Raw genomic sequence first — 24,867 nt, 5'->3', positions numbered from 1 at the left:
CAGGCCATGTTCTCCTTTAACTGGGTTATTTTTGTGAGGTGGGGGGCGGTCTAAAAATTCCATTAGTTTCCACTCCTGGAGTTTCTTGTTAATTGTTTCATTTGGGATAGAGTTTGGTGTACCTATCCTCCACAAAGAGAATTGGTTGGAGGTTTCACCCATGAATCTGGGGGAATCGGCCAGCAGCCCTTTGCCTATGCGCTGGAGTCCAGTTCCCACTGCTCCCTAGACATCACAGAACCCTCTAAAAGGGGTATGCAGAGAGGAGTATGATGTCCCTTAGATGTACACACCCACAGTACAAAACCCAAGAAAAACATTAAATCACAGGGTTATTGAGTGTGGTTAACTCTGTGGGCATCTGGAGAATCCTACTGACTATTATTTACATAAAACTCTGGGATTGAATCCAATAAGCTTTGCTGTTTACCCTTGCTATTACCCCTCCTTTGATATTGGAGAGCTCAACAACTGTCATTTGCCTGTGATGTCAAGCACTTCCACTGTCCCTCAGAAAACCTTGTTTAACAATGTAAGCCATTCATGGACAATAACAGGAGGGTTTCAGTTAAACAGGTTAGGTTATGGTTTGTTTTAAATAGGGCCATACAAAGGGCTGCTGAAGTTTCACTAATTTCAAACAAGCTTCTGGTGAGCACAGTTCAGTCTGTGGTGCCCAAACTAGCAAACTAATATTCAGAAAACATTGCCCTCTTTTCAATTGCAGTTGGTGTTTTGTTTTTGTTTGTTGTGAAGGAGTTTCTTTAACAATTTCAGAATTCCCTTTTGTAAAAGAAGTGGATAACAACACTGATAATCACTTGTGTAGCTTGGAGGGGGTTGGATTTTGTGTGTATTATCTCAAGGTAAGTATTTTTATTGATTTTTAACTCCGTCAATATATATCTGCCAAGTCAATAAATCACGATACCTCCTCAGTAGAAGTCAGTATCTGATTATTCAACAGCACAGCATATGTGATTTTATAGGGAGCAAAGTTCCCTCTGGGGAAAGACAAGACCACAATTGCATTTTAATCACAAATGTCTCTTGTGGTTATACTGTACAGAACATAGCCATTAAGGACCTAATTCTCCACTGCCTTGCCCCTGGTGTAGTCATCTACATCAGTGCAAAGTGGGTGAGATACAGTAGCTACTCAAAATAGGAGTGTTTTAAGCCCACTTAGCCAGTTATACCTGTGCAATGCAAGGTCTGAGGCAGCACAGAATCAGGACCGTCACTTTTGAGGTTAAATAAACCTCTCTGATTTGTGTCTTTCAGGAACACAACTATCTCACTTTTGACAGTTGATAATTGCATGGTATCCATCGATCCAACAATGCCAGCAAACTCAGAGAGGTAAGCCTGAGGAGGACGCGATATTGTAAAATAGCGTCAAGCCCAGGGAAGAGGGTTTGTTTAGCCATAAACACCTTTCCTGTGCAATGTGGCAGGAGAGCCTGTGCAGTGGGAAATAGCTGTCAGCAGAAGTTGGGCACAAGATTATAACACTAATGCCTCTTTGGTTTGTAATTTTACCTGCTATTAAAGTAGGCGGAGTTATCTGAGGAAAAACTACTGCACATAAGTATTTCATGTAGAACATCCGTTTACAACCCACTATGTTTACTCCAAAGGCTCCCAGCTCCCTTAATTCACAGTCTTTTTTATTTCTCTGTTAGAACTTAGGCATGTCATTATTTGGAAACGGGGGGTCCCCGGCTTTTATGAGGTGCTGCTCCAAGCCCAACTGCTCTGAACCCCATTTATTTTTGTTCCCTGGCTTCTCAGAGCTTGCTCTGCCTTGCTATTTTTTTTACCGTGGCCACTCTCATTATTATTTATTTATTTGTATTACCGCAGTGCCTAGGCCCCCACCCCAGTCATGGGCCAGGACCTCAGTATGCTAGGCACTGTACAAACAGAACAAAAAGTCTGTCCCTGCCCCAAGGAACTTTCTTCTTCCCAGTGACTGTTTCCTTGACACCTCTATTTCCAAGCTAACCTGACTCTCCCCAAAGGGGAGAGATTTCTGCTGTGCTTGTAGTGTGACCATGGTGTGTTCTGGTGGCACTAAAGCAGCCTGAACAAGTCCTTGACTACCAGTGCAGTGGCAAATTTGAAGGCGATAAATTCATAGAAAGTGCATGTTCTTTATTTCCATGGGTAAATTTTCAACCCACAAATTTCAAGCTGGCTCAGAATGCATTCATATACTTCCTCCCACTCTTCATGGCATGTACACCAGTCCTATACAGAAAACACAAAGTGTTTTATCAGTGTCATTGTAACCAGCCCTCTTTGATATTTTGCAGTACTCCATATAAAGTGAGACCTGTGGCCACTGGACAGTTATCAGGTAAGACACCTTTATTTTAGTCATATTTACTAAAACGCCTTTGACTGAGCTGGTAGTTTGGGATTAAAATAATCTGGAAAATGTATTACTTGTATGTTCTCTAGCTATACTGCAAAAAAAAAAAAAATTGATCTGACATGGCTGTGGCTATGCCATAATCAAGAACTGTGTAAAATATTTAACTCCCAAGTAAAAAGTGGTTAAATTCAAGTTGGAGACACATCTGTGAACATGTAGCATGGAATTTTCAAAAGGACTCACCACTGGTCTAACTCCACTCCCACTGAGGTCAATGCTAAAAGTCTCAGGGTATGTCTACACAGCAACTAGACACCCATGGTTGGCCTGTGCCAGCCCCTCTGGCTGTTGTGTAGATCTGTTGTGTAGATGTCTGGGTTCAGGCTGGAGCCTGGGATCTAGGATCCTGCAAGGTTGAAAAATCAGAAGTGTACAGAGCAATGAAACAGCCCTGCAGCCCAAGCCCTGTGAGCCCTAGTCAGCTGGCACAGGCCAGCCACGGGTGTCTAGCTGCTGTGTAGACATACCGTTCCCACTGAGATCAGTAAGGGTAAGGCTGTTGCTGATCACTTTTGAAAGTGTTTTGTAGTGTTTTGTTTTGTTTTTTACCTCTGCAAACATCTCCTCAAAGTTGGGCACAACATTTGTACCCTAGGTAGCACTAACAGGCTGAGGAAAGGGTGTCGTTCCTTCAAACATTTACTGGGCGCAGGTTCAGTAGCTCTAAATAAATGCGACATGACTGAAGAAGCTCTGGGTGGACAACAACATTGCATATACCATGTGGGCTTTCAGGGGCCTGTTCTCCAAAGCAGCTAAGTTGTTCCTTCTCCAAAGGAACAGAAATGGCACTTTCACTTCAGTCCGATCTGCTTCACGTTTTCTCTCTGCTTTTGAGCAACGTGCTTAGGCCAGCAGCTCCCAGAGTTTGGTGTGGCGAGCACAGGAGGTTCACAAGCACATTTTTGTGTTCAGCAGGGAGCCAGCTAGTCATGTGGTAGTGGCTGCTTCTGTCTACCTGGTTCTAGAGCAGTGGTTCTCAAGCTGTGGGTCTCCAGGGATGACGTTAGACTTGCTGGCCAAAGCCTAAACCCCACTACCCAGGACCAAAGCCGAAGCCCAAGGGCTTCAGCCCCGGGTGGCGGGCCTTAGGTTACAGGCCCCCAGCCTGGGGCTGAAGCCCTGGGGCTTTGGCTTTGTTCCCCCCGCTCGAGGTGGTGGGAGTCAGGTGGGCTCAGGCTACAGTCCCCACTCCTGGGGTTATGTAGTAATTTTTGTTGTCAGAAGGGGGTCGTGGTGCAATTAAGTTTGAGAACCCCTGTTCTAGAGGGATGCTGGCTTTGCACAGCAAAGAAGTGTGCAGAGGCCTGTAAAGGCAGCTAGAAACAAGGAAGAATAGCCTGGCCCTAGCTGCATCTGCTAGCTTCCATTGGAAGAGGAATATCCAGATGTCAAGGTTCCTCCCCCACTCTGAACTCTAGGGTACAGATGTGGGGACCTGCATGAAAAACCTCCTAAGCTTATCTTTACCAGCTTAGGTCAAAACTTCCCCAAGGTACAAAATATTACACCCGTTATCCTTGGAATGGCCGCTACCACCACCAAACTAATACTGGTTACTGGGGAAGAGCTGTTTGGACGCGTCTTTCCCCCCAAAATACTTCCCAAAACCTTGCACCCCACTTCCTGGACAAGGTTTGGTAAAAAGCCTCACCAATTTGCCTAGGTGACTACAGACCCAGACCCTTGGATCTTAAGAACAATGAACAATCCTCCCAACACTTGCACCCCCCCTTTCCTGGGAAATGTTGGATAAAAAGCCTCACCAATTTGCATAGGTGACCACAGACCCAAACCCTTGGATCTGAGAACAATGAAAAAGCATTCAGTTTCTTACAAGAAGACTTTTAATAAAATAGAAGTAAATAGAAATGAAGAAATCCCCCCTGTAAAATCAGGATGGTAGATATCTTACAGGGTAATTAGATTCAAAAACATAGAGAACCCCTCTAGGCAAAACCTTAAGTTACAAAAAAGATACACAGACAGAAATAGTTATTCTATTCAGCACAATTCTTTTCTCAGCCATTTAAAGAAATCATAATCTAACACATACCTAGCTAGATTACTTACTAAAAGTTCTAAGACTCCATTCCTGTTCTGTCCCTGGCAAAGAGCAGCACACAGACAGACCCTTTGTTCCTCTCCCTCCTCCCAGCTTTCGAAAGTATCTTGTCTCCTCATTGGTCATTTTGGTCAGGTGCCAGCGAGGTTACCTTTAGCTTCTTAACCCTTTACAGGTGAGAGGAGCTTTCCCCTGGCCAGGAGGGATTTCAAAGGGGTTTACCCTTCCCTTTATATTTAGGACACGCCCCCCAAATCTCAGCTAGGGTGAAACACTGGCTGGGATTTCTTCCTGGAGCTCTAGGAAAACAGAGTTAATAAGACACATGCATCTCTAAATATACTACCAAGTACATAAAGACTAACAATATTTTCCACATCTCAAGGACGATTTTAACCAGTTGATTCTGGGAAACTTTCACGGGAGAGTGCATCAGCCACTTTGTTAGAAGCTCCTGAGATGTGTTGGATGTCGAAATCAAAATCTTGGAGAGCTAAACTCCACCGAAGAAGTTTTTTGTTAGTTTCTTTGACGGTGTGAAGCCACTTCAGTGCAACATGGTCGGCTTGCAGGTGGAAACGCCGTCCCCAAACATATGGGCGTAGCTTTTCCAGAGCGTAGACAATGGCGTAACATTCTTTTTCAGTGACTGACCAGTTGCTTTCCCTCTCAGACAGTTTTTTGCTGAGAAACACTACAGGGTGGAATTCTTGATCAGGTCCTTTCTGCATTAAAACTGCTCCCACACCACGCTCAGATGCATCTGTGGTTACTAGGAACGGTTTGTCAAAGTCTGGGGCCCTTAGTACAGGGTCAGACATGAGTGTCGCTTTAAGCTTGTTAAAGGCCTTCTGACACTTTCCGGTCCACTGAACAGCATTTGGCTGTTTCTTTTTGGTTAGGTCTGTCAGTGGGGCAGCGATTTGGCTGTAGTGCGGTACAAATCGTCTGTAATAACCGGCCAAGCCTAAGAAGGATTGAACCTGTTTCTTTGACTTTGGGACAGGCCACTTTTGGATAGCATCCACTTTGGCCTGTAGGGGGCTGATAGTTCCTTGACCCACCTGGTGTCCAAGGTAAGTCACTCTGTTTAGGCCTATTTGACACTTCTTAGCCTTAACAGTTAGTCCTGCCTCCCTTATGCGCTCAAGGACTTTTTGTAGATGTTCCAGGTGGTCTGCCCAGGAATCCGAAAATATGGCCACATCGTCAAGGTAGGCGACTGCATATTCTCCTAATCCCGCTAGGAGACCATCTACAAGTCTTTGGAAAGTGGCGGGTGCATTTCGCAGCCCGAAAGGGAGTACATTAAATTCATACAGCCCGAGATGTGTGATGAAGGCTGACCTTTCCTTGGCAGATTCATCTAGCGGTATCTGCCAGTACCCCTTGGTTAAGTCCAAGGTAGAGATGAACTGGGCCCGTCCCAGTTTCTCTAATAGTTCATCTGTGCGTGGCATTGGATAGTTGTCTGAGCGAGTTACAGCATTTAGCTTACGGTAGTCCACGCAAAAACGTATTTCCCCATCTGGTTTGGGAACTAGAACCACTGGAGATGCCCATGCACTTTCAGAGGGGCGGATTACCCCCATCTGTAACATATCCTGGATCTCCCGTTCTATAGCAGTTTTAGCTTGAGGAGACACCCGGTAAGGTTGGACCCTAATTGGGTGAGCATTACCTGTGTCAATGGAGTGGTATGCCCGTTCAGTCAGTCCTGGGGTGGCTGAGAACGTTGGCGCGTAGCTAGTGCACAGCTCCTGGATCTGCTGTCGCTGCATACGCCCAAGGGTCATGGAGAGGTTCACCTCTTCCACACCACCAGCACATTTCCCTTCGTAGTAAACACCTTCAGGCCACTCAGCGTCGTCTCCTCCCTGGGCTGTAAACTGACAAACCTTTAATTCTCTGGAATAAAAGGGCTTTAGAGAATTAATATGGTACACCTTAGGTTTCCGGTTGGAGGTGGGGAATGCTATGAGATAATTAACAGCTCCCAGGCGCTCCTGGACCATGAATGGCCCTTCCCACGATGCTTCCATTTTATGGGCCTGGAGCGCCTTTAAGACCATGACCTGGTCTCCTACTTTGAAGGAACGCTCTCTGGCATGTTTATCATACCAGGCTTTTTGCTCTTTTTGAGCATCCTGTAAGTTTTCTCTAGCAAGGGCTAAAGAGGTTCGGAGGGTGTTTTGTAGGTTGGTTACAAAGTCCAGAATGTTAGTTCCTGGAGAAGGTGTAAATCCCTCCCATTGCTGCTTCACCAACTGCAATGGCCCCTTAACCTCACGGCCATATACAAGTTCAAATGGGGAAAACCCTAAACTGGGATGTGGTACAGCTCTGTAGGCAAAGAGCAACTGCTGCAACACTAGGTCCCAATCATTGGAGTGCTCATTTACGAATTTACGTATCATGGCCCCCAAAGTTCCATTAAACTTCTCCACCATGCCATTTGTTTGATGATGGTAAGGAGTGGCAACCAAGTGATTTACCCCATGAGCTTCCCAAAGGTTTTTCATAGTTCCTGCCAGGAAATTAGTCCCTGCATCGGTGAGGATGTCGGAGGGCCAACCTACCCTGGCAAAAATGTCTGCTAGTGCCTGGCACACACTTTTAGCCCTGGTGTTGCTTAGAGCTACTGCTTCCGGCCATCGGGTGGCAAAATCCATGAAAGTCAGTATGTACTGCTTTCCTCTGGGTGTCTTTTTCGGAAAAGGACCCAGAATATCCACAGCTACTCGCTGAAATGGAACTTCAATGATGGGGAGTGGCTGGAGAGGGGCTTTGACCTGGTCTTGGGGTTTTCCCACTCTTTGGCACACCTCACAAGACTGGACATAGGTAGAAACATCCTTGCCCATTCCCTCCCAGTGGAATGACCCCCCCAAACGGTCTTTGGTCCTGTTCACCCCAGCATGGCCACTAGGGTGATCATGGGCTAAGCTCAAGAGCTTGGCCCGGTATTTAGTTGGAACTACCAACTGTCTCTGAGGATGCCAGTCTTCCTGGTGTCCACCAGAAAGAGTTTCCTTGTATAAAAGTCCTCTTTCTACAACAAACCTGGATCGATTAGAAGAGCTGAGAGGCGGTGGGTTGCTCCGTGCCGCCGTCCAAGCTCTCTGGAGGCTTTCATCTGCTTCCTGTTCGGTCTGGAACTGTTCCCTTGATGCTGGAGACATCAGTTCCTCATGGGATTGTGGACCTAGGCTTGGTCCCTCTGGAAGCGATATAGGGGATGGAGCTGTTTCTGTTGACTGTGAACCGCTCTCCGCTGGTGCACTATGTTGGGATTCAGGCTCCGGCTGAGCCTCTTGGGTCGGGTTATCGGCTGCTGCCAGTTCAGGTTCGGTGGGGCCCTCTGTTGTTGAGGTTGCAAGTACTGGATTCAGTGCTGACACGGGGTCTGGTGTTGGTTGTTCGGCTGGTTCCGGTTCTGGGACTGGTTCCGTCTGGGTCTCTGGGACTGGATCCACTACTGCTGTTGCAGACATTGGCCTGGGGTCCAGGTCCATCACCTCTGACTGGGTCCTGATAGAAGTTTCCGGAACAGAGCTAGGCCTCACGGCTTGTTTAGCCTGGCTGCGGGTGACCATTCCCACCCTCTTGGCCTGCTTCACATGATTGGCCAAGTCTTCCCCCAACAGCATGGGGATGGGATAATCATCATAGACTGCAAAAGTCCACATTCCTGACCAGCCCTTGTACTGGACAGGCAACTTGGCTGTAGGCAAATTGAAAGAGTTGGACTTGAAGGGTTGAATCGTCACTTGGATCTCTGGGTTGATTAAATTGGGGTCCACTAAGGAAGCATGGATAGCTGACACTTGTGCTCCGGTGTCCCTCCACGCGGTGACCTTCTTCCCGCCCACACTCACAGTTTCCCTCCGCTCCAAGGGTATCTGGGAGGTATCTGGGCCTGTGGACCTCTAGTGTGATTCCGGTGTAATGAACTGTAATCTGTTGGGGTTCTTGGGGCAGTTGGCCTTTACATGCCCCAGCTCGTTACATTTAAAACATCGTCCAGCTGACGGGTCACTGGGGCGAGGAGGGCTGCTGGAGAACGGGGTGGTGGGACGATAAGGGGTCTGGAGGGCTCTTTGGGAGGTAGGTGGGGCTTTGGGCGGCCCCCGGTAATAGGGTGTGGTCTGGGGTGGTCCCTTCTGGTCTCCGCTCCAACTGCGACCAGTTTTCTTCTTCTCTGCCACCTCCACCCATCTGGCTCCAATCTCTCCTGCCTCAATTACAGTTTTGGGTTTCCCATCTAGGATGTATCTTTCTATTTCCTCAGGAACACCCTCTAAGAATTGTTCCATTTGCATTAGGAAGGGCAAATTTACTGGAGATTCAACACTTGCTCCTGATATCCAGGCATCCCAATGGTTCACAAGGTGGTAGGCATGTCGGGTAAATGACATGTCTGGTTTCCACCTTAGGGCTCTGAACCTCCGACGAGACTGCTCGGGTGTTATCCCCATTCTGACTCTCGCCTTGGATTTAAACAGTTCATACTTGTTCATGTGTTCTTTAGGCATTTCAGCTGCCACCTCAGCTAAGGGTCCACTGAGCTGCGGCCTCAGCTCTACCATGTATTGGTCAGTAGAGATGTTGTACCCAAGGCAGGCCCTTTCGAAGTTTTCTAGGAAGGCCTCAGTATCATCGCCTGCCTTGTAGGTGGGGAACTTTCTGGGATGGGAAGTGGTACTTGGAGAAGGATTACTAGGGTTTGTTGGGATATTCTGCTGAGCCTTTATCTTCTCCATCTCCTCCACATACTTCCTCTCTTTTTCCTTCTCCTCCAGTTCTTTGTCCCTTGCTTCCATAGCTCTCCTGTGAGCAGCCGCTTGGTGTTGTTCTGCTTCTCTCGCTGCCTCCCTTTCTTGTTCCTTCTTCAGCCGCATGAGTTCTATCTGTCTTTCATGTTCCCTTTGTCTTTCCTCAGCCTGAAATTTGGCTAATTCCAGCTGTAGTCGAGCTGAGGATTTGGTCATTCTAACCTCTCTGTTTTTAACTAACTTTACACCCAAGGTTTAGAAATAAACAAACAAAACTTGGCTGTAAAATTTTGCTGTGCTGCAATAGAATACCTATTCTCTGATAGTGATTGTCAGCCTACAGAAAAAGACAATTCCCTTGTCTCTGCTCTGGGCCCAAATTAAAGCAAAAAACCTCCAACTACTTGGAAACCTGCTTACCCAGCCCAAAGAAAAAGCAAATGGGTAGAACACACACCCCCTATTTACTTTTAGGAAGAAAAGAAAAAAAAACCTCTGGATTGGAAGATTTCCCTGCAGGAGTTAAGTACCCTGCCTCCAGGCAAAGAAAACCTGCAATTCACAAGATAATCCCCTTTTGTCTCTGCTTGGCCACAAAGGAGAGAGAAACCAAGCTGCTTTCAGTTTCAAAGCTGCTTTCTGGACTTCCTAAAAATTCCTTTTTAAAATCTGTATTTCTAGTTCAAAAAATCTCAACTGGATCTCAAAATGATTTCAGGTTAATCCCACCACTGTGCCACCATGTCAAGGTTCCTCCCCCACTCTGAACTCTAGGGTACAGATGTGGGGACCTGCATGAAAAACCTCCTAAGCTTATCTTTACCAGCTTAGGTCAAAACTTCCCCAAGGTACAAAATATTACACCCGTTATCCTTGGAATGGCCGCTACCACCACCAAACTAATACTGGTTACTGGGGAAGAGCTGTTTGGACGCGTCTTTCCCCCCAAAATACTTCCCAAAACCTTGCACCCCACTTCCTGGACAAGGTTTGGTAAAAAGCCTCACCAATTTGCCTAGGTGACTACAGACCCAGACCCTTGGATCTTAAGAACAATGAACAATCCTCCCAACACTTGCACCCCCCCTTTCCTGGGAAATGTTGGATAAAAAGCCTCACCAATTTGCATAGGTGACCACAGACCCAAACCCTTGGATCTGAGAACAATGAAAAAGCATTCAGTTTCTTACAAGAAGACTTTTAATAAAAATAGAAGTAAATAGAAATGAAGAAATCCCCCCTGTAAAATCAGGATGGTAGATATCTTACAGGGTAATTAGATTCAAAAACATAGAGAACCCCTCTAGGCAAAACCTTAAGTTACAAAAAAGATACACAGACAGAAATAGTTATTCTATTCAGCACAATTCTTTTCTCAGCCATTTAAAGAAATCATAATCTAACACATACCTAGCTAGATTACTTACTAAAAGTTCTAAGACTCCATTCCTGTTCTGTCCCTGGCAAAGAGCAGCACACAGACAGACCCTTTGTTCCTCTCCCTCCTCCCAGCTTTCGAAAGTATCTTGTCTCCTCATTGGTCATTTTGGTCAGGTGCCAGCGAGGTTACCTTTAGCTTCTTAACCCTTTACAGGTGAGAGGAGCTTTCCCCTGGCCAGGAGGGATTTCAAAGGGGTTTACCCTTCCCTTTATATTTATGACACCAGAGGAAAAGGAAATGAGGCAGCCTGGCAATATGTCCAGGGGAGGGCCAAGCAATTGGGAAGCATGTCAGGAGAGAGGGAACAGGTGACAGAGAAGCATGTGCAGGGGAGCAGGACAAGGGAGAGGAATAGAATGGATTGAAAAGGGGAAAAGATTTTATGACAGTAAAGAGACTTCACATAGCAGTGACTGCTGAAGACTGAGGAAGGCTATCCAAATGAGAGGAGAGGGGTCCATGTGATAGCAAATGGGAAGGGAGCAAGCCTGAGAAATATTCTTCTTATTAAAATGTGCTCCACACTGTAAAAGTGTCAGAACTCTTGGCCTAGGAGCTAAATACCTGCATTATCAAATGAGAAGGAAAGGGGTTTTAGGAGGTGTGCCCTTCCTTAAATTCCGACTAGTGTCATTGTTTGCTTGCCTCATCTACAAAAAGGGACAGATCCTCATTTGGTATGCGTAAGTGTGGCTCTGCAGTCGAGCTACACTGATTTACACTGGCTGAGAATCTCACCCGATGGCTCCAGGTAGTTTGGCTTTATTTACACGAAGCCCACTTTGTATTTTCCAAGAGCACATTTGCCTTTTCACACTTTCTGATAGTCCTGGTTTTTTGGTCAGCTGAGGGTGGGGGGAGGGGAGAATGCTTTGTGCAGAGTACGGCTCATCATTTTCATACTGTCTGTGGCTTCTTGCTTCATTTTACGAAGTAGGGATTCCCAAAGATCTAAGCTGGAAAGGGCTGGAAATTCCTGGTGGTATAGTAGCCGAAGCAGGCAAACATTTTCTGTTTTGGAAAAAGAGAAGCAAGTTGGACTGTATGCAAGGGAATTAATGTTTCTTTTGTTTCTGTTTCTCATTTACATTGGTTGCCATTAATTTTAAACATTCCTGACCTTTTTCAGGGGATAAAAAGAATTGAGAGTGGGAAAGTGTTCTTTTCTGTAAAAATGCTCAGTTCTAGTTCTTTCTTTTTAAACAACCCTGACTTCATGAAAGGAGGGTGCAATCACATTCTGCTTTCAGAAGCAACTAGCTGTTAGTCAAATAGATGCCAAAAAAGGCTCACAGCAGTTTCCATACGGGGTGTAGCTAGCACTGCTCTTTTCACTGCTCTCTGACACAGCTGGAAAACAGTGAAGTATGGGTAAATGGAGCAAAGAGGAGCATGAAAGATGAGATTGGAAAGTTTGACCCTTGGAAAGGAATATAAGCAGCAGCTTCACCACAGTGAGGCCTGGTCTACGCTACAAAGTTAGGTCGACGTAAGCCATTTTGCATTGACCTAGTTGTGCATGTGTCTACCCTGAAATTTGTCTCCCACCAATGTAAGCGCCTCGTTACAGCAACGCAGTTACACGTGCCTCCCCAAGCAGCATTGAGTCATGGTTGATGTACAGAGGTCAATGCTGTGCAAGCAAAGACACTGAGTTACCTGTGTTGACCCTAGCAGTCCTCCAGCAGCTGTCCCACAATCCCTACATTGACCACTCTGCTCTCAGTTGTGAACTTCACTGCCCAGGAGCACAGAGACCAGAAGGCCCCTCCTTCCTTTTAATGCCCCATGAATTTTGAAAATGCCTGTTCCTGATTGCCCAGCCTGGTGAGCACACCTGGAAGCTCTCCACTGTTGTGAACAACTGCCCAACAGACCATGCTGGCTACATGCTCCAGATGAGCTCCAGCTTGGCATAGACAGGAGATACTGGATCTCCTAGGCCTGTGGCGAGAAGAGGCTCTGCAAGCACAGCTATGGACCCACCATAGAAATGTGGCCATCTATGAGCAGATTGCATGGGGGTTGCAGGAGAAGGTGTATGACAGGGACCAGCAGCAGGGCTGCATGAAAGCAAAGGGCATGTCAGGCATACCTGAAGGCCAGGGAGACCAATAGTGATCCACAGGCCTGCTGTTTTCACAAAGAACTGCATGCCATACTTAGAGGAGAACCCACCACCGTGGATGCCTCCAGGGAGCCTGAGCCACAGTTCCCTGACCTGAACAGCAAGGAGGAGGAGGAAGATGGGAGACAAGCAACCAGGGGAGGGGTCCAGCTATGCCATTAGCCAGGAGCTGTTTGAGACTCCAATGCATCTAGTCAGTCCTGGCAATCAAGAACGAGTGAGCCCAATGGAAGGGAAGGATCTTGGGGTAAGTGTGTAAATTTATTTCCCATTACAGTGGTGGCACTCCCAACTTAACAGGACACATTTATCGATTTTGCATTATTTTACTTCTACTAGAAGAGGCAGCAGTACAAAAAAGAGAAGTAGTGTTGTTATATGCTTTTCATTCCCCTGTAGAGTTAGGCAAGGTGTGTACCATGAGGAGAAATTTGTTTATGTCCACAGGGATGTCCCTTGAATCCTTCTGAGAGATCTCGATGATACTTTCATAGAGGTATTTTGCAGTCCTTTCCAGAAGGTTTCTAGGGATGGCAGCCTTATTTCTTCCTGTGAGGTAAGACACTTTCCCATGCCAGTCAGCGGTAACTTCAGCAGGCCATTGCAGTACACAGGCTAGCAGCATACAGGCCTAGGCAACTTTGGGTCACCAGCAGCAGCTGTGATCTCTGTGCCTTTGTCACCCTCAGGAATGAGATATCAGCTAAAATCACCACAGTCTGTGGAAAATGGTGCCAGTATTCAGTGCCACTGCCCTAGTTTCATGCAACTGAGCAATTCCTGCCTCATTTCCCTCACCCCTAGCAAGACTTATTCATCACGGCTGGTGCTGAGTGGTGCCGTATACAAGCACTCCAAAGCAGAAGTGTCAATAGGCATGGCCTGTTTAAAACTTCGGGGGAGCGAGGGAAGTGAGTTCTGAACTTTAACTTTTGCTTTCTGTTGTGATTATACTGACAAGGGTACCTCTGTGTTTTATCTGTAACTGCTGAAGTTGCAGCCTTGAAGGGGTTCCCCCTTCACACCAGCAGAATACCTGAGCCAGATAAGGAGGAGAAAGAAGAGGACTTGGGACAACATGTTCAGTGAGATCCTGCAAGATAGTGCTACATGAGAATGGGAGCAGAGGGCCTGGAAGGTGAACATTGCAGACAGCCTGGAGAAGGAGAGTGTGGAGAGGAGAAAGGCCCAGGGTTCCCAGCAGGAAAAGGAGAGAGAGATGCATCAGGACATAATGGGGCTTTTCTTGCAGCAAACACAGATGCTACAGGCTCTTGTGGATCTACGGGTTCAACAATCCTGGGGTCTCCTCCCTTTGCAGTCCATGGCGAACTCCATTACAGCACTTCCCTGCAGCCACCCATCAACATTCCACATGGCACCAGGGTCCACAGCCCTACCACACAAGGGGACATTAAGGACCAACAGTGCTTCACTGACCTTATGAAAGCCACGGTAGCTGTATGTGTAGCACAAATGGATATGAATATTCTTTCCCCTTGATACATTTTGTTCTATTAATTTATTAAAGTTTTGAGTGTATTTGCTTTTAAATTGCACAGATTTTTCTCTGCACTGGTTTTGTTACTGAATAAAATTCAATTATTTGGAACATCTTCATCAGTTCATAACATACCTTGCAGAGTGCGTAGCAGTTCTGAAAGCACCCACTTACTTGTTCCTGCATAGTGTGACACAACTCACAGGATCAGTGACAAACCCACACAGTATAATAATCAAAATGTACAGCAAGCAGCACAAAATTAATAGGTACATTGACTGTTACATGCATAGATGTACACCAAGCACCATAAAATTCCTAACAGGCCCCCTCACAGCAGGGCCAGGTAGAGCACACCACACCACACCATATTACTGTGGCTCACTGATAAAGTGCCCTTTCAAAGCCTCCCTGAGCCATATAGCTCCTTGAGATCTTCTAATAGCCCATGTGTCTGGCTGTTTAAACTCAGCAGACAGCTGCTTCACCCTCCACTCCAGCAGCAACTTTTCCCCCTTTGCTTCACAGCTATAATGCAGGGCACAGCAGGCAGCTATAACTATTGGGATGTTTTTCTCACTGAAATCCAATCTTGTGAATAAACAACACCAGCGACCCCTCAATCTACCAAAAGCACATTCAGTTGTCATTCTGCACCTGATGAGCCAGTGGTTGTGCATCAATACAAGCACTCCTGGTGACTATCGCAAAGCGCCGATGCCAGGAGACAAGTGTGCACGCACAAGCGTATACTAACTGCAGCAGCTTTACTCTGACATAACTTGCATCAACCAAAGTTTGTACTGTAGACATAGCGTAAAGGTGTGATGCACAGGTGTACTGGTAAGAGGCCAGTCTTTGTCCTGGCCATAGTCACATAGGTCAGGATTGTGGAAGATTACCACAGTCACATGATAGGGGCATCCTCCGTTAACTCCAGTGAGTACTGTTATATCACAAGTAGCTTAGATTTCTGCAATGTGAAGACAGCGGTCTCATTCCTGAAGTTAAAATGGTCTTAGGACTCACAGATTCATGACAGTAGTGTTTTGGAACAACTAAAGTTCAAGCACTTCTTAATACGATAGATGCGAGTTAAATTATGCTGAAGATCAAATCCTACAGAATTCCAACCCTTAAGGAAAACAATAAAACTAAATTCCTCTCTAGCATTTTCTTTCTGAGGCCTTTGTCATCACTTAGATGCACCCAATTCACCTCTGAGCTTTTCCTAGCACCACTGTCACTAGCTCAGTCAGACAAGTCCTTGGGAAAAGTATAACAAAGTAACCTCATGACCAAATTTGGACTGCATATTGAAATGCAAAGAGATCAGTAGCCTCTTTGTCTTATCAACTGAGATGATATCTAGACAAACGCACAGGGCAATTAATGCCTTTACCACTTCTTTCTACAGAGCCTCAGCATTAGGAACAGTTACCAGTGCATTTCATATTCTGTTGGCCAGACAAAGAGCGAAGAATGCATCTCTGCCTCCAACTTCAGTTGCCCTTTATTTTCCTTGTCAATTAGCTTGTTATCAACCACTCATATGGAAGAAAGCCCATGATTCTTCCTCAGAGATACCAGCATGAATTGGAAGAGTTGGATCTACACAAATTAATGTAGCTGCCTGGTACGAGACCTGTGCGCAAATCTGTTTATATACCCGCCTTGCTGATTGATGAGCCCATTGATGATATATAAGTGAGACCCACAGATTTTTTTGAATGGTTATATTGTACCTATATGGCCTATTGTACCTATTCGTTATTTGTGAAATGACAGAAACTTGTCACCAATGCCTGAATCTACATATATGATGATCTATTTTCATTTAGGAGACAAGATAACTCTTAAAACTTATGCAAGAGTGTGACATGCTCATTCTAAACAATGTCTTCAGGGAAAAGGTCCCCATCCTGCAAAGCTGTTCCCTACATAACTTATTCACACAAGTAGCTCGTGGGCTGGACTCTGATCTCGGGTACGCCAGTGTAAATCCAACAGTAGCTACTGTAACTTGCAAAGAGAGTACTCACCTGAGTAAGGGTTTGCAAGTTTCAGCCCTAATTAACTTGTGGAGCAATCTTAGATGATGAGCTGCAATGGATTTGGGGTCAGAATTAGAGCTGGCTACAAAACAAGAATTCCGTTTTGTGAAAAATTTCAAGGTTTCAGAATTTGTTTTTGTTCTGCAGTGGAACAAAACCATGACCTTTAAAAAATTTTCAGGGGGGCAGAGCAAGAGACCCTTAGCAAGAGCAAGAGACTAGCCTAGTGGTTAAGGCCCTCTCCTGGAATGTAGGAGATGCAGGTTTAAGCCTGTCCTCTGCCTGAGCTCTCTGGTCCTGTGATTATTAATTATTTCTGCAAAGTCCAACAGGAGAAATTGAGACTGACTCTATAGTCCAGTGGGTAGGGCACTTAGCTGGAATGTGGGAGGCATGTCTGCCTGCTTCAGAATGGGCACTTGAACCTGGGTCTACCACATCCCAGGTGAGGGCCCTAATCAAATGACTATTGTGCGGAGGGTCTCTTCTGTTCCCAGAAATTCCAGCTTAGACCTCAGCAACATTTCCATCCAAATTTCCATGGAAAGCTTTGGTTTTGATGAATCGGCATTTTCCAATAAAAACACATTTTGTCAAAAAATTCCTAACCAGCTCTCATTGTGCCCATTTCTAAGGCTTTTGTTCTTCTGATCTTTTACATTTGAAAGGGCTATCATCCTTATCAAAACAAAATGCTTAGAGATAAATCCTGACTGCGAGCTGGACAGAGGAACAAGCTCGGGTAGGTGTGTTGAGGATGGGACCATGGGGCAGAAATTATCCAGCCTGATTCTGGTCCTTAGGCTGAGATTATCACAGGCCTTGCTTGGCCACCTAGGGAAGTGTGAGGTAAGCCACAACCTCCCCCCGCCCCACCACCTGCTTTGACCTGCTCAAAATGTAATTCTGACTGTTTTTCAGGGGAACAGGACCAAATTGCCTGCTACTCCCTGTGCCCCGTGAGCAACTCAGTGGGAAGTGGTAAGATCCCTGCTTCTGCCTCCCCATACTTGTAGGCTGCAATAGCTGTCTGGGGCCAGAGGTGAAGCAGGGGAGGGATTGTAACTCTGGCCATTCTAAATAAGGCACCGAGGGGTTATGGGATATGAGGCCACCTGTTTTAGTGTGTGTGTAACCTACTCAGCCCAGCATATACCTGTCCTACTCTAAATTTCTCCTGATTCTGGCAGGAAAAATCTGTGCATGGCAGCAGTCTGGCACAGTACACTTGACAAAGAAAGTGCTTTTACAGCATTGGTATGCACCTGTTTTCTGGCCAAACCTGAAGGCTGCTGGAATTTGGCCTTTAAAGAAAAAGGGCAAACTCCTCCTCTCTGATCCTATATTGCAGAGCTCATATCCAGGCTGTGGAAGCACTGCTGAATATCATGCCCTCATTTGGGGATCAGAGTAACAGCCGGGTTAGTCTGTGTTCGCAAAAAGAAAAGGAGTACTTGTTGCACGTTAGAGACTAACCAATTTATTTGAGCATAAGCTTTCATGAGCTACAGCTCACTTCATCGGATGCCCGATGAAGTGAGCTGTAGCTCACGAAAGCTTATGCTCAAATAAATTGGTTAGTCTCTAAGGTGCCACAAGTACTCCCTTTCATTTGGGGATGAATTTCCATTGTCGTCATACAAGAAACCTTGCCGAGAGCTCCACACAGAGCAAGTGCAGAATAGGTAACAGATAGCTGCAGAAAGAGTTGAATTTGGCCTGTAAACTGTGCAGCATTATTTTACTGCAATATCATTGGGTGGGTGTAAACCTTCTGATTTTCACTTGAAAAATGTTGGGGAGCAAAACTGAAGTCCTTTGCAAATTATGCAAAAACTCTTGTCTTGTAAAACCATATCCACTTTTGTAAATGTGAATTTCAGAATGAAGGTGACAATTACGTTGCATGTTTGCATTCCAGTAGGAGCTAGAGGCCCTAATGAGGCATTGTGCTATGCACTGTGCATACATGTAAGGTCAGATTGTGATATCCTGATGCACATTAAGTTACACAAGGAGTTGCAGTGAAATCAATGAGATTACTGATGGCATAAGGCAGTATTCAGCATGAGAGGGAGATTGCAATCTGGCCCATAGTAAGAGCCATTCCCTGCCCAAAAGAGCTAAATAGATACAACAGACAGAAGATAGGAGAATGGGAAGATTATTATTATCCTCATTTTACAGATGGGAAATTGAGGCACAGAAGTGCAGATCCTCAAAGGTTTTTAGGCAACTAACTCCCATTGATTTCAATGGGAGCTAGATGCCTTTGAGGATCTGAGCCAGAGAGATTAAATGGTGTCTGCATAATTCTTTTTTTTTTTTTTGTATAAGCAATTATATCATTCTTGATTAAAATGGTGAAAAGAAATGGTGCTTTGTCTCTTTAAGATGAGAGGAACTACCATTGTTAGTCATATATATTTATTGCACTCTACGGTTGTAAAAACACATTTTTGTTTTGAAAGTCATTTATTACATCCATAAACATCACATTGCAGTTGATTGTTCCCTGGATTAGAATGTCCTGGTACTTAGTGAGTTTTGACAGGCGGAAGGAGTGAAAGTAGAACATCTAGTTTTGTTACTAGGTTGGTTTTTAAAAGCAGCTTGTCACTCTCTTGTATGCTACAGCCATTGAGACAGATCTGAGAGGCATTGAATTCAGGGTACACAGGTTTCTGTGTTTATTCTTACTGCTGGACTCGTAGCATTCCAGGCATTGTATACGGTAAGCAGAGATGAAGCTTTCCTGGTATTTTAAATAAGAAGTATTATTTGTTTTGTTTCAGCTCTTTGATTTTCAACAGCAGTTTTAAAACCCTTTCTGAGATAACTGAAAACTATTCCCTGTAATGGAACAAATCTTTTTATTTGCTCTTCGGGTCACTGAACCCGGGAATCGAATAAAATAAAAACACAACAGAGCATGAATTAGATCCTAGACTTTCAGATTACTGTGTGCTTGTCCCATTTTAGAGTCACATTCATGTAATAATCAAATCATTTGGAAAATAAAAGCAAATGTTCCTGAGAAGTATTACTGATATCTCTCATAATTAACTGTAATATTTTGAAGAGTAGCCTAGTGATAATGGATGCTCTCAAAGGAAACAGAAGCTGTTTTAAAGAAATATATTTTATATGTTGGGTATCTATTTCTTACATGTGTATACAACTGATTCTTTTCCAAAATGTATTTTGCATTATGTATGTTATATTCATGATACATTTTGGTATATCAGAAAAGTACAAGAGGCAGCTGTTAGAAATGACAATATGTTGTTTAGAAATGACAATAAATGTGTGTGTGCCAATATATTAAAAATATATTTAAAACATAGGCGAGAATATCAAATGTTTAGCTTGCATTTCCAGAAGAGAGTGAGAGAAATATAGTATATTGTTACTGGACTTCATTTGTGGAGGACAGGGGATTATATTAGCACCATTTTCTCATTTTACTTTTTTAAACCTAACTAAAAGAACCTACTTCTTAAAATCTAGTATCTTGTTTAAGAAGCAGTTGCTGTTTCAAACACTAATTGCATGGTCTTGTGGATAATCTCAGCAAAGAGACTGGGGATTTACTAGATAGAGGAAACCTGAACTACTCTGCTGAGCAAGTTTAATGGACACAGCTGCTGGAGACAGAGAGCTGTCTACACTAGGACCTCCAATGTTGCAAACAACAGTGCAGCTGAACCAGTGCTGGCAATGGTGGGATTTTTACATTTTAATTCCCTACTGTAGACAAGGCTGTAGAGATGGGTTAGGTTTGATTTTCAGGGGAAAGTGCGTGGGAAGTTTGTACTGCAAATGCCAATGCTCTCCCTCTCCTATGGATACTCAGAGGACTCTGTTCTCCAGCGCAGTCAACCTGGCACTTCATATTAGCATTTTATGCACTTACATTTTTTAAAGGTTAGCAACTTTTTAAAGTATACTAAGAATTTTTTAAAGAAAGTCTGTTTTTTTTAAAAAATAAATCAATTAATATATTACCATATAATATAAATTTAGTGGTCTGATCCTGCCATCCTTACGCAGGCAAGATTCCCATTACTCTATTAGGACCTTTTCCCTGGGTAGAGACTACTCCTGGGGGAATTCTGCACCACTGCGGACATGCAGAATTCGTGTGCAGTACAGAATATTTTTTTCTCAGCAGAAAATACATTCTGCCAAGAAGTGCTGCAGTTATGCCTTTCACCCTCTAGGAGCCACTGTGTGCCGGAACAGAGAGCAGCCACTCTGGGGTGGGAGCTGCCCCAGCTGCAGATAGGGAAGAGAAGAGGCTGCGTTCCTCAAAGTGCCCTGCCCATGGGGCAAGGTCAGGAGGCAAGGGATATGGAGGGATGGATAGGGTGTGGCACATGGACCTGCTGGGGGGTCACAGATTGGGGTTCAGAAGGGCCAGTGGGAGGCACAGACTAGGGTAGGGGCTGAATAAGGATGGGGGTACAGGGACACATGGGGCAGAGGGAAGGGGCTGCAGAGACATATGGGGGGGCTGGCTGAGTGGGGATGCAGGGACACATGCGGACAGGGGCAGATGTGCCTGACTGAATGAGAGAGACTAAGGGTCAGCCAGGGTCTGCATGGGGAAGGCTCCCTAACAATCCTTTCCTGCACAAAAAAAAACCCTGTTCCATACTTCTCCCACCCATACCCAACAACCCTCCAAGTTCACACCCAGGATCCTCCAAAGCAATTACTTCCATCTCCCTCAGCTCCTCTGTTACCCTTGGCTCCCCCAAGCTTTTGCACTACTTCTGAGGAGCATAGGAAATACATTTCTGTATCACAGTTCAAATGAATTATTACTCCGATGTCTGTATTAATATGCCTAGTAATTAATCTATTTGTCAAAAAACCTTTCCTGAATCATTTTTGTTGTCTGTATTGTTACAGACATACTTGCTGACAGGTATTCTGAAATAAATTACCAAAATAATTGAAACTGGTGTGATTATATTGTGTTATTTTGACAAATAAAATATGCAGAATTTAAAAATGTTGTGTTCAGAATTTTTTATTTTTTGGCAAAGAATTCCCCCAGGAGTAAGACCTCAGGATTATGCACTTTTCTGCTTTATCCTAAGGATGTTTGTGTAGTACAAAGCAACTTTGCTGTCCTGCTGCATTATCAGTGGTTTAGAACAGAGCTCTGTAACTGGGATTTTACTTGGAAATACTGATACTATGGTTGGTCCTTGACTGGGGCTGTTGGGCACTATGATAATACAAGGATATTATCTTGTAGCATATTGGTAAAGCAGAATGTAGCCTGTAGCATATTGGTAAAGCAGAATGTACGGACTAGTGAGGTGGTCTCTACTGCAGGTGGGATGCATAGATGTTAATTCTCATTTAAGTCCATGCTTGAATGGGGAAGAAGGCATAAGCCATGTGCACAGAGGTAAAAATTAAAGCGTGAGTAGCAAAATCTAATGTAGAAGTAGGTTATCTCCCAAGCAATGTCAACAACAGATACATCTTCCATGTTTACTTTCTAGATTTACCTCATTTAGTCCAAAACTTTGGACACATTTATGTTTAATGTTATTTCAAATGCTCCATCTTACTTTAATTTGCATTCGTGCCACAGACTCTTGTCCAGTCAAAGTTATTTCTTTTTCATATATATTTACAGTTTTACTGAATGTCAGTAAATACAGCCTAAAAAACAAACCAAATGCCAGCAAAGGATATCAAGGCCAGTGAGGATCATAACATTTCAGACAAAAGAGTTAAGGGGTACCATTTTTAATAGTACCTAAGTTACTTTTGAAAATAATGCTTAGGTGTGGAAGTTATTTAAATGCTTTAAAATTTTTTACCCAAGATTTCCTTTTAGAATTATAGGCCTGTTCCACTTTAAAATGTCTATTGCTGATTCCTTCTCTATTGGTTACATTACATTTGGATAAATAGCGCAAAACAAAGAGTTTGGGACAGATCCTCAATTGGTGTAAACTGTCATAGGTCCATTGATTTCTATGGAGCTATGACACTTTATATCAGCTGAGGATTGCCCTTAGACATTTATATATTGTGTGTGAGTGTACATATAGATGATAGAGATAAATGATAGCTCTGTGTGTGTAGATATAGGTGATGGATATAGCTTCTGCAGCTATACTGGGGAGGATATAATCTGGCTGTCGTGTTTCATGCTTCAGGGCATAAGCATAAATAAAAAATCATGTCCCTATAGTATGGCATTTCATAACTAGAGCAGTTACCCACTGTCAGGAATAGAAAGGATACTAGACAAGTTGGATCAAGGGTCTTCCCTAGTATGGTACATCTTAGTTTTTATTGCAAGAATTATTTACTGGAGATTGTCAAAGGCAAGTATATCCTGAATGCCTTTCATTTTGTCAAACATCAGCGTTCTGGAAAGTTGCTCCTTATTTATCTGTCTTAAGGTTTGCTAACATGCCAACTACTGCAGTACTAAGCATTGTAAAGCCAAGATATAGCATAAACCTTTCCTATGTGTCTAAAGTGTACTTGCTGTAGTTGTGTTGTCATAAAGAACAGTAAAGAGCTAGAATTCTCTCCTGCAGTAAGCATTGGTCTCAATGTTTGGTGTATTGCTTTTCCTCCCATTGAAGAATTAGCAATGTTTTACTTGTGAACATGGACACCACTTCTGTAGGTTTTAGGCTGTTTTTTAATATGTACAAAATCAAGAAATTTTACTTGCTGTTTTCTAGCTACCTGGTTAAATCACTCAGTGCTGTCTAGGGCAGTGGTTCTCAAAGCCGGTCTGCTGCTTGTTCAGGGAAAGCCCCTGGCGGGCCAGACCGGTTTGTTTACCTGCCATGTCCACAGGTTCAGCCAATCGCGGCTCCCACTGGCTGCGGTTCACCACTCCAGGCCAATGGGAGCTGCGGGAAGGGTGGCCAGCACGTCCCTTGGCCCGCGCCACTTCCCGCAGCCCCCATTGGCCTGGAGCGGCGAACCGCGGCCAGTGGGAGCCGCAATTGGCCGAACCTGCGGACGTAGCAGATAAACAAACTGGTCCGGCCTGCCAGGGGCTTTCCCTGAACAAGCGGCAGACCAGCTTTGAGAACCACTGGTCTAGGGTTGCCAACTTTCTAATGGCACAAAACCAAACACCCTAGCCCCAGTCCTTCCCTGAGGCCCCGCCACTGCTCATTACATTCCCCCTTCCTCAGTGGCTCACTCTCCTCCACCCTCACTCACTTTCACTGGGCTGGGGCAGGGGATTGGGGTGCGGGAGGTGGTGAGGGCTCTGGCTGGGAGTGCGGGCTGTGGGGTGGGGCCAGGGATGAGGGGTTTGGGATGAAGGAGAGGGCTCCAGTCTGGGGGGTAGGGTCAAGGGATTTGGAATGTGGGAGGGGGCTCCGGGTTGAGGCAATGGGTTGGGGTGCAGAAGGGGGTGCGGGCTCCAGCTGGGGGTGTGGGTTTTGGGGTGGGGCCATGGATGAGGGGTTCAGGGAGTGGGAGTGGGCTCTGGGCTGGAGAAGGGAGTTGGGGGGCAGGGGGGTGAGGGCTCTGGCAGGGGGTGCAGGCTCTGGGGTAGTGCTGAGGATGTGGGGTTTGGGGTGCAGGAGAAGGCTCTGGATTTGGGCGGGCTCAGGGCTGGGGCAGGAGGTTGGGGCTCGGAGTTGGGGTCACGGGCTTACCTCAGGGGTCTCCCAGTCAGCGGCATAGCAGGGCTAAGGTAGGCTTCCTGCCTGTCCTGGCTCCATGTTGCGCTGTGCCCCAGAAGTGGCCATCAGATCCGGCTCCTAAGCGGGGGGGCCAGGAGGCTCCACGCGCTGCTCTCACCCGCAGGCACCGCCCCTGCAGCTCCCATTGGCCATGGATCCCAGCCAATGGGATTGTGGAGCTGGTGCTCAGGGCGGGGGCAGCACACTGAGACCCCTGGCCCTCCCGCCTAGGAGCCGGACCTGCTGGCCGCCTCCAGGGCACAGCACGGAGCCAGGACAGGTAGGGACTAGACTGCCTTAGCCCTGCAGCACCACTGACAGGACTTTTAATGGCCCGGTTGGCAGTGCTGACTGGAGCCGCCAGGGTCCCTTTTCGACCAGGCTTTCCAGTCAAAAACGGGACGCCTGGCAACCCTAGTGCTGTCCTATCATTTATAGCTTGACTTCCTTTTCAATTTCATGTGTTGGGCCCTCTAGAAAATTAAAATGGGATTCATGCTAAAGCTAATAGAGCAAGTTAATACACAGACTGGCCTTTCTTGTTTGGGGACCTGAATTTTAATCCTAGTTTGGATTACAAAGGAAAATGAATATGGTGGTCTCCTCTCCTCCTGCAGACAAGTTTAAAAACAAAATCGCAGAACTGGCAGTCTCTGGGGAAGTAAGTAAAAGACATTTGCAGGTCAGGCATGAGGTACATTTACTGTGTTGTGTGGGAGAAACTTTCACAACATCTGCTTGCACACTACCTGATTTATGATCATGCTACTAG

At 45.3% G+C, this 24,867-nt stretch overlaps 1 protein-coding gene across 3 annotated transcripts in view; it reads left to right on the top strand.

The window, feature by feature from the left end:
- PDE9A (phosphodiesterase 9A) overlaps positions 1–24,867 on the top strand; it is a 90,915-nt gene that overhangs the window by 13,060 nt on the left and 52,988 nt on the right. For 2 of the 3 annotated variants that reach the window (XM_048865477.2, XM_048865468.2), the window contains exons 3-5: positions 1,285–1,362; positions 2,319–2,362; positions 17,326–17,385. In XM_048865477.2, coding sequence (XP_048721434.1) covers positions 1,285–1,362; positions 2,319–2,362; positions 17,326–17,385 — 182 coding nt within the window. The remainder of the gene's footprint in view (positions 1–1,284; positions 1,363–2,318; positions 2,363–17,325; positions 17,386–24,867) is intronic. The other variant, XM_048865485.2, reaches the window with a different exon arrangement.

This window comes from Caretta caretta, chromosome 1 (assembly GCF_965140235.1).
Source record: "Caretta caretta isolate rCarCar2 chromosome 1, rCarCar1.hap1, whole genome shotgun sequence".
Lineage (NCBI taxonomy): Eukaryota > Metazoa > Chordata > Testudines > Cheloniidae > Caretta > Caretta caretta.
This window is presented reverse-complemented; position numbering and strand designations above follow the sequence as displayed.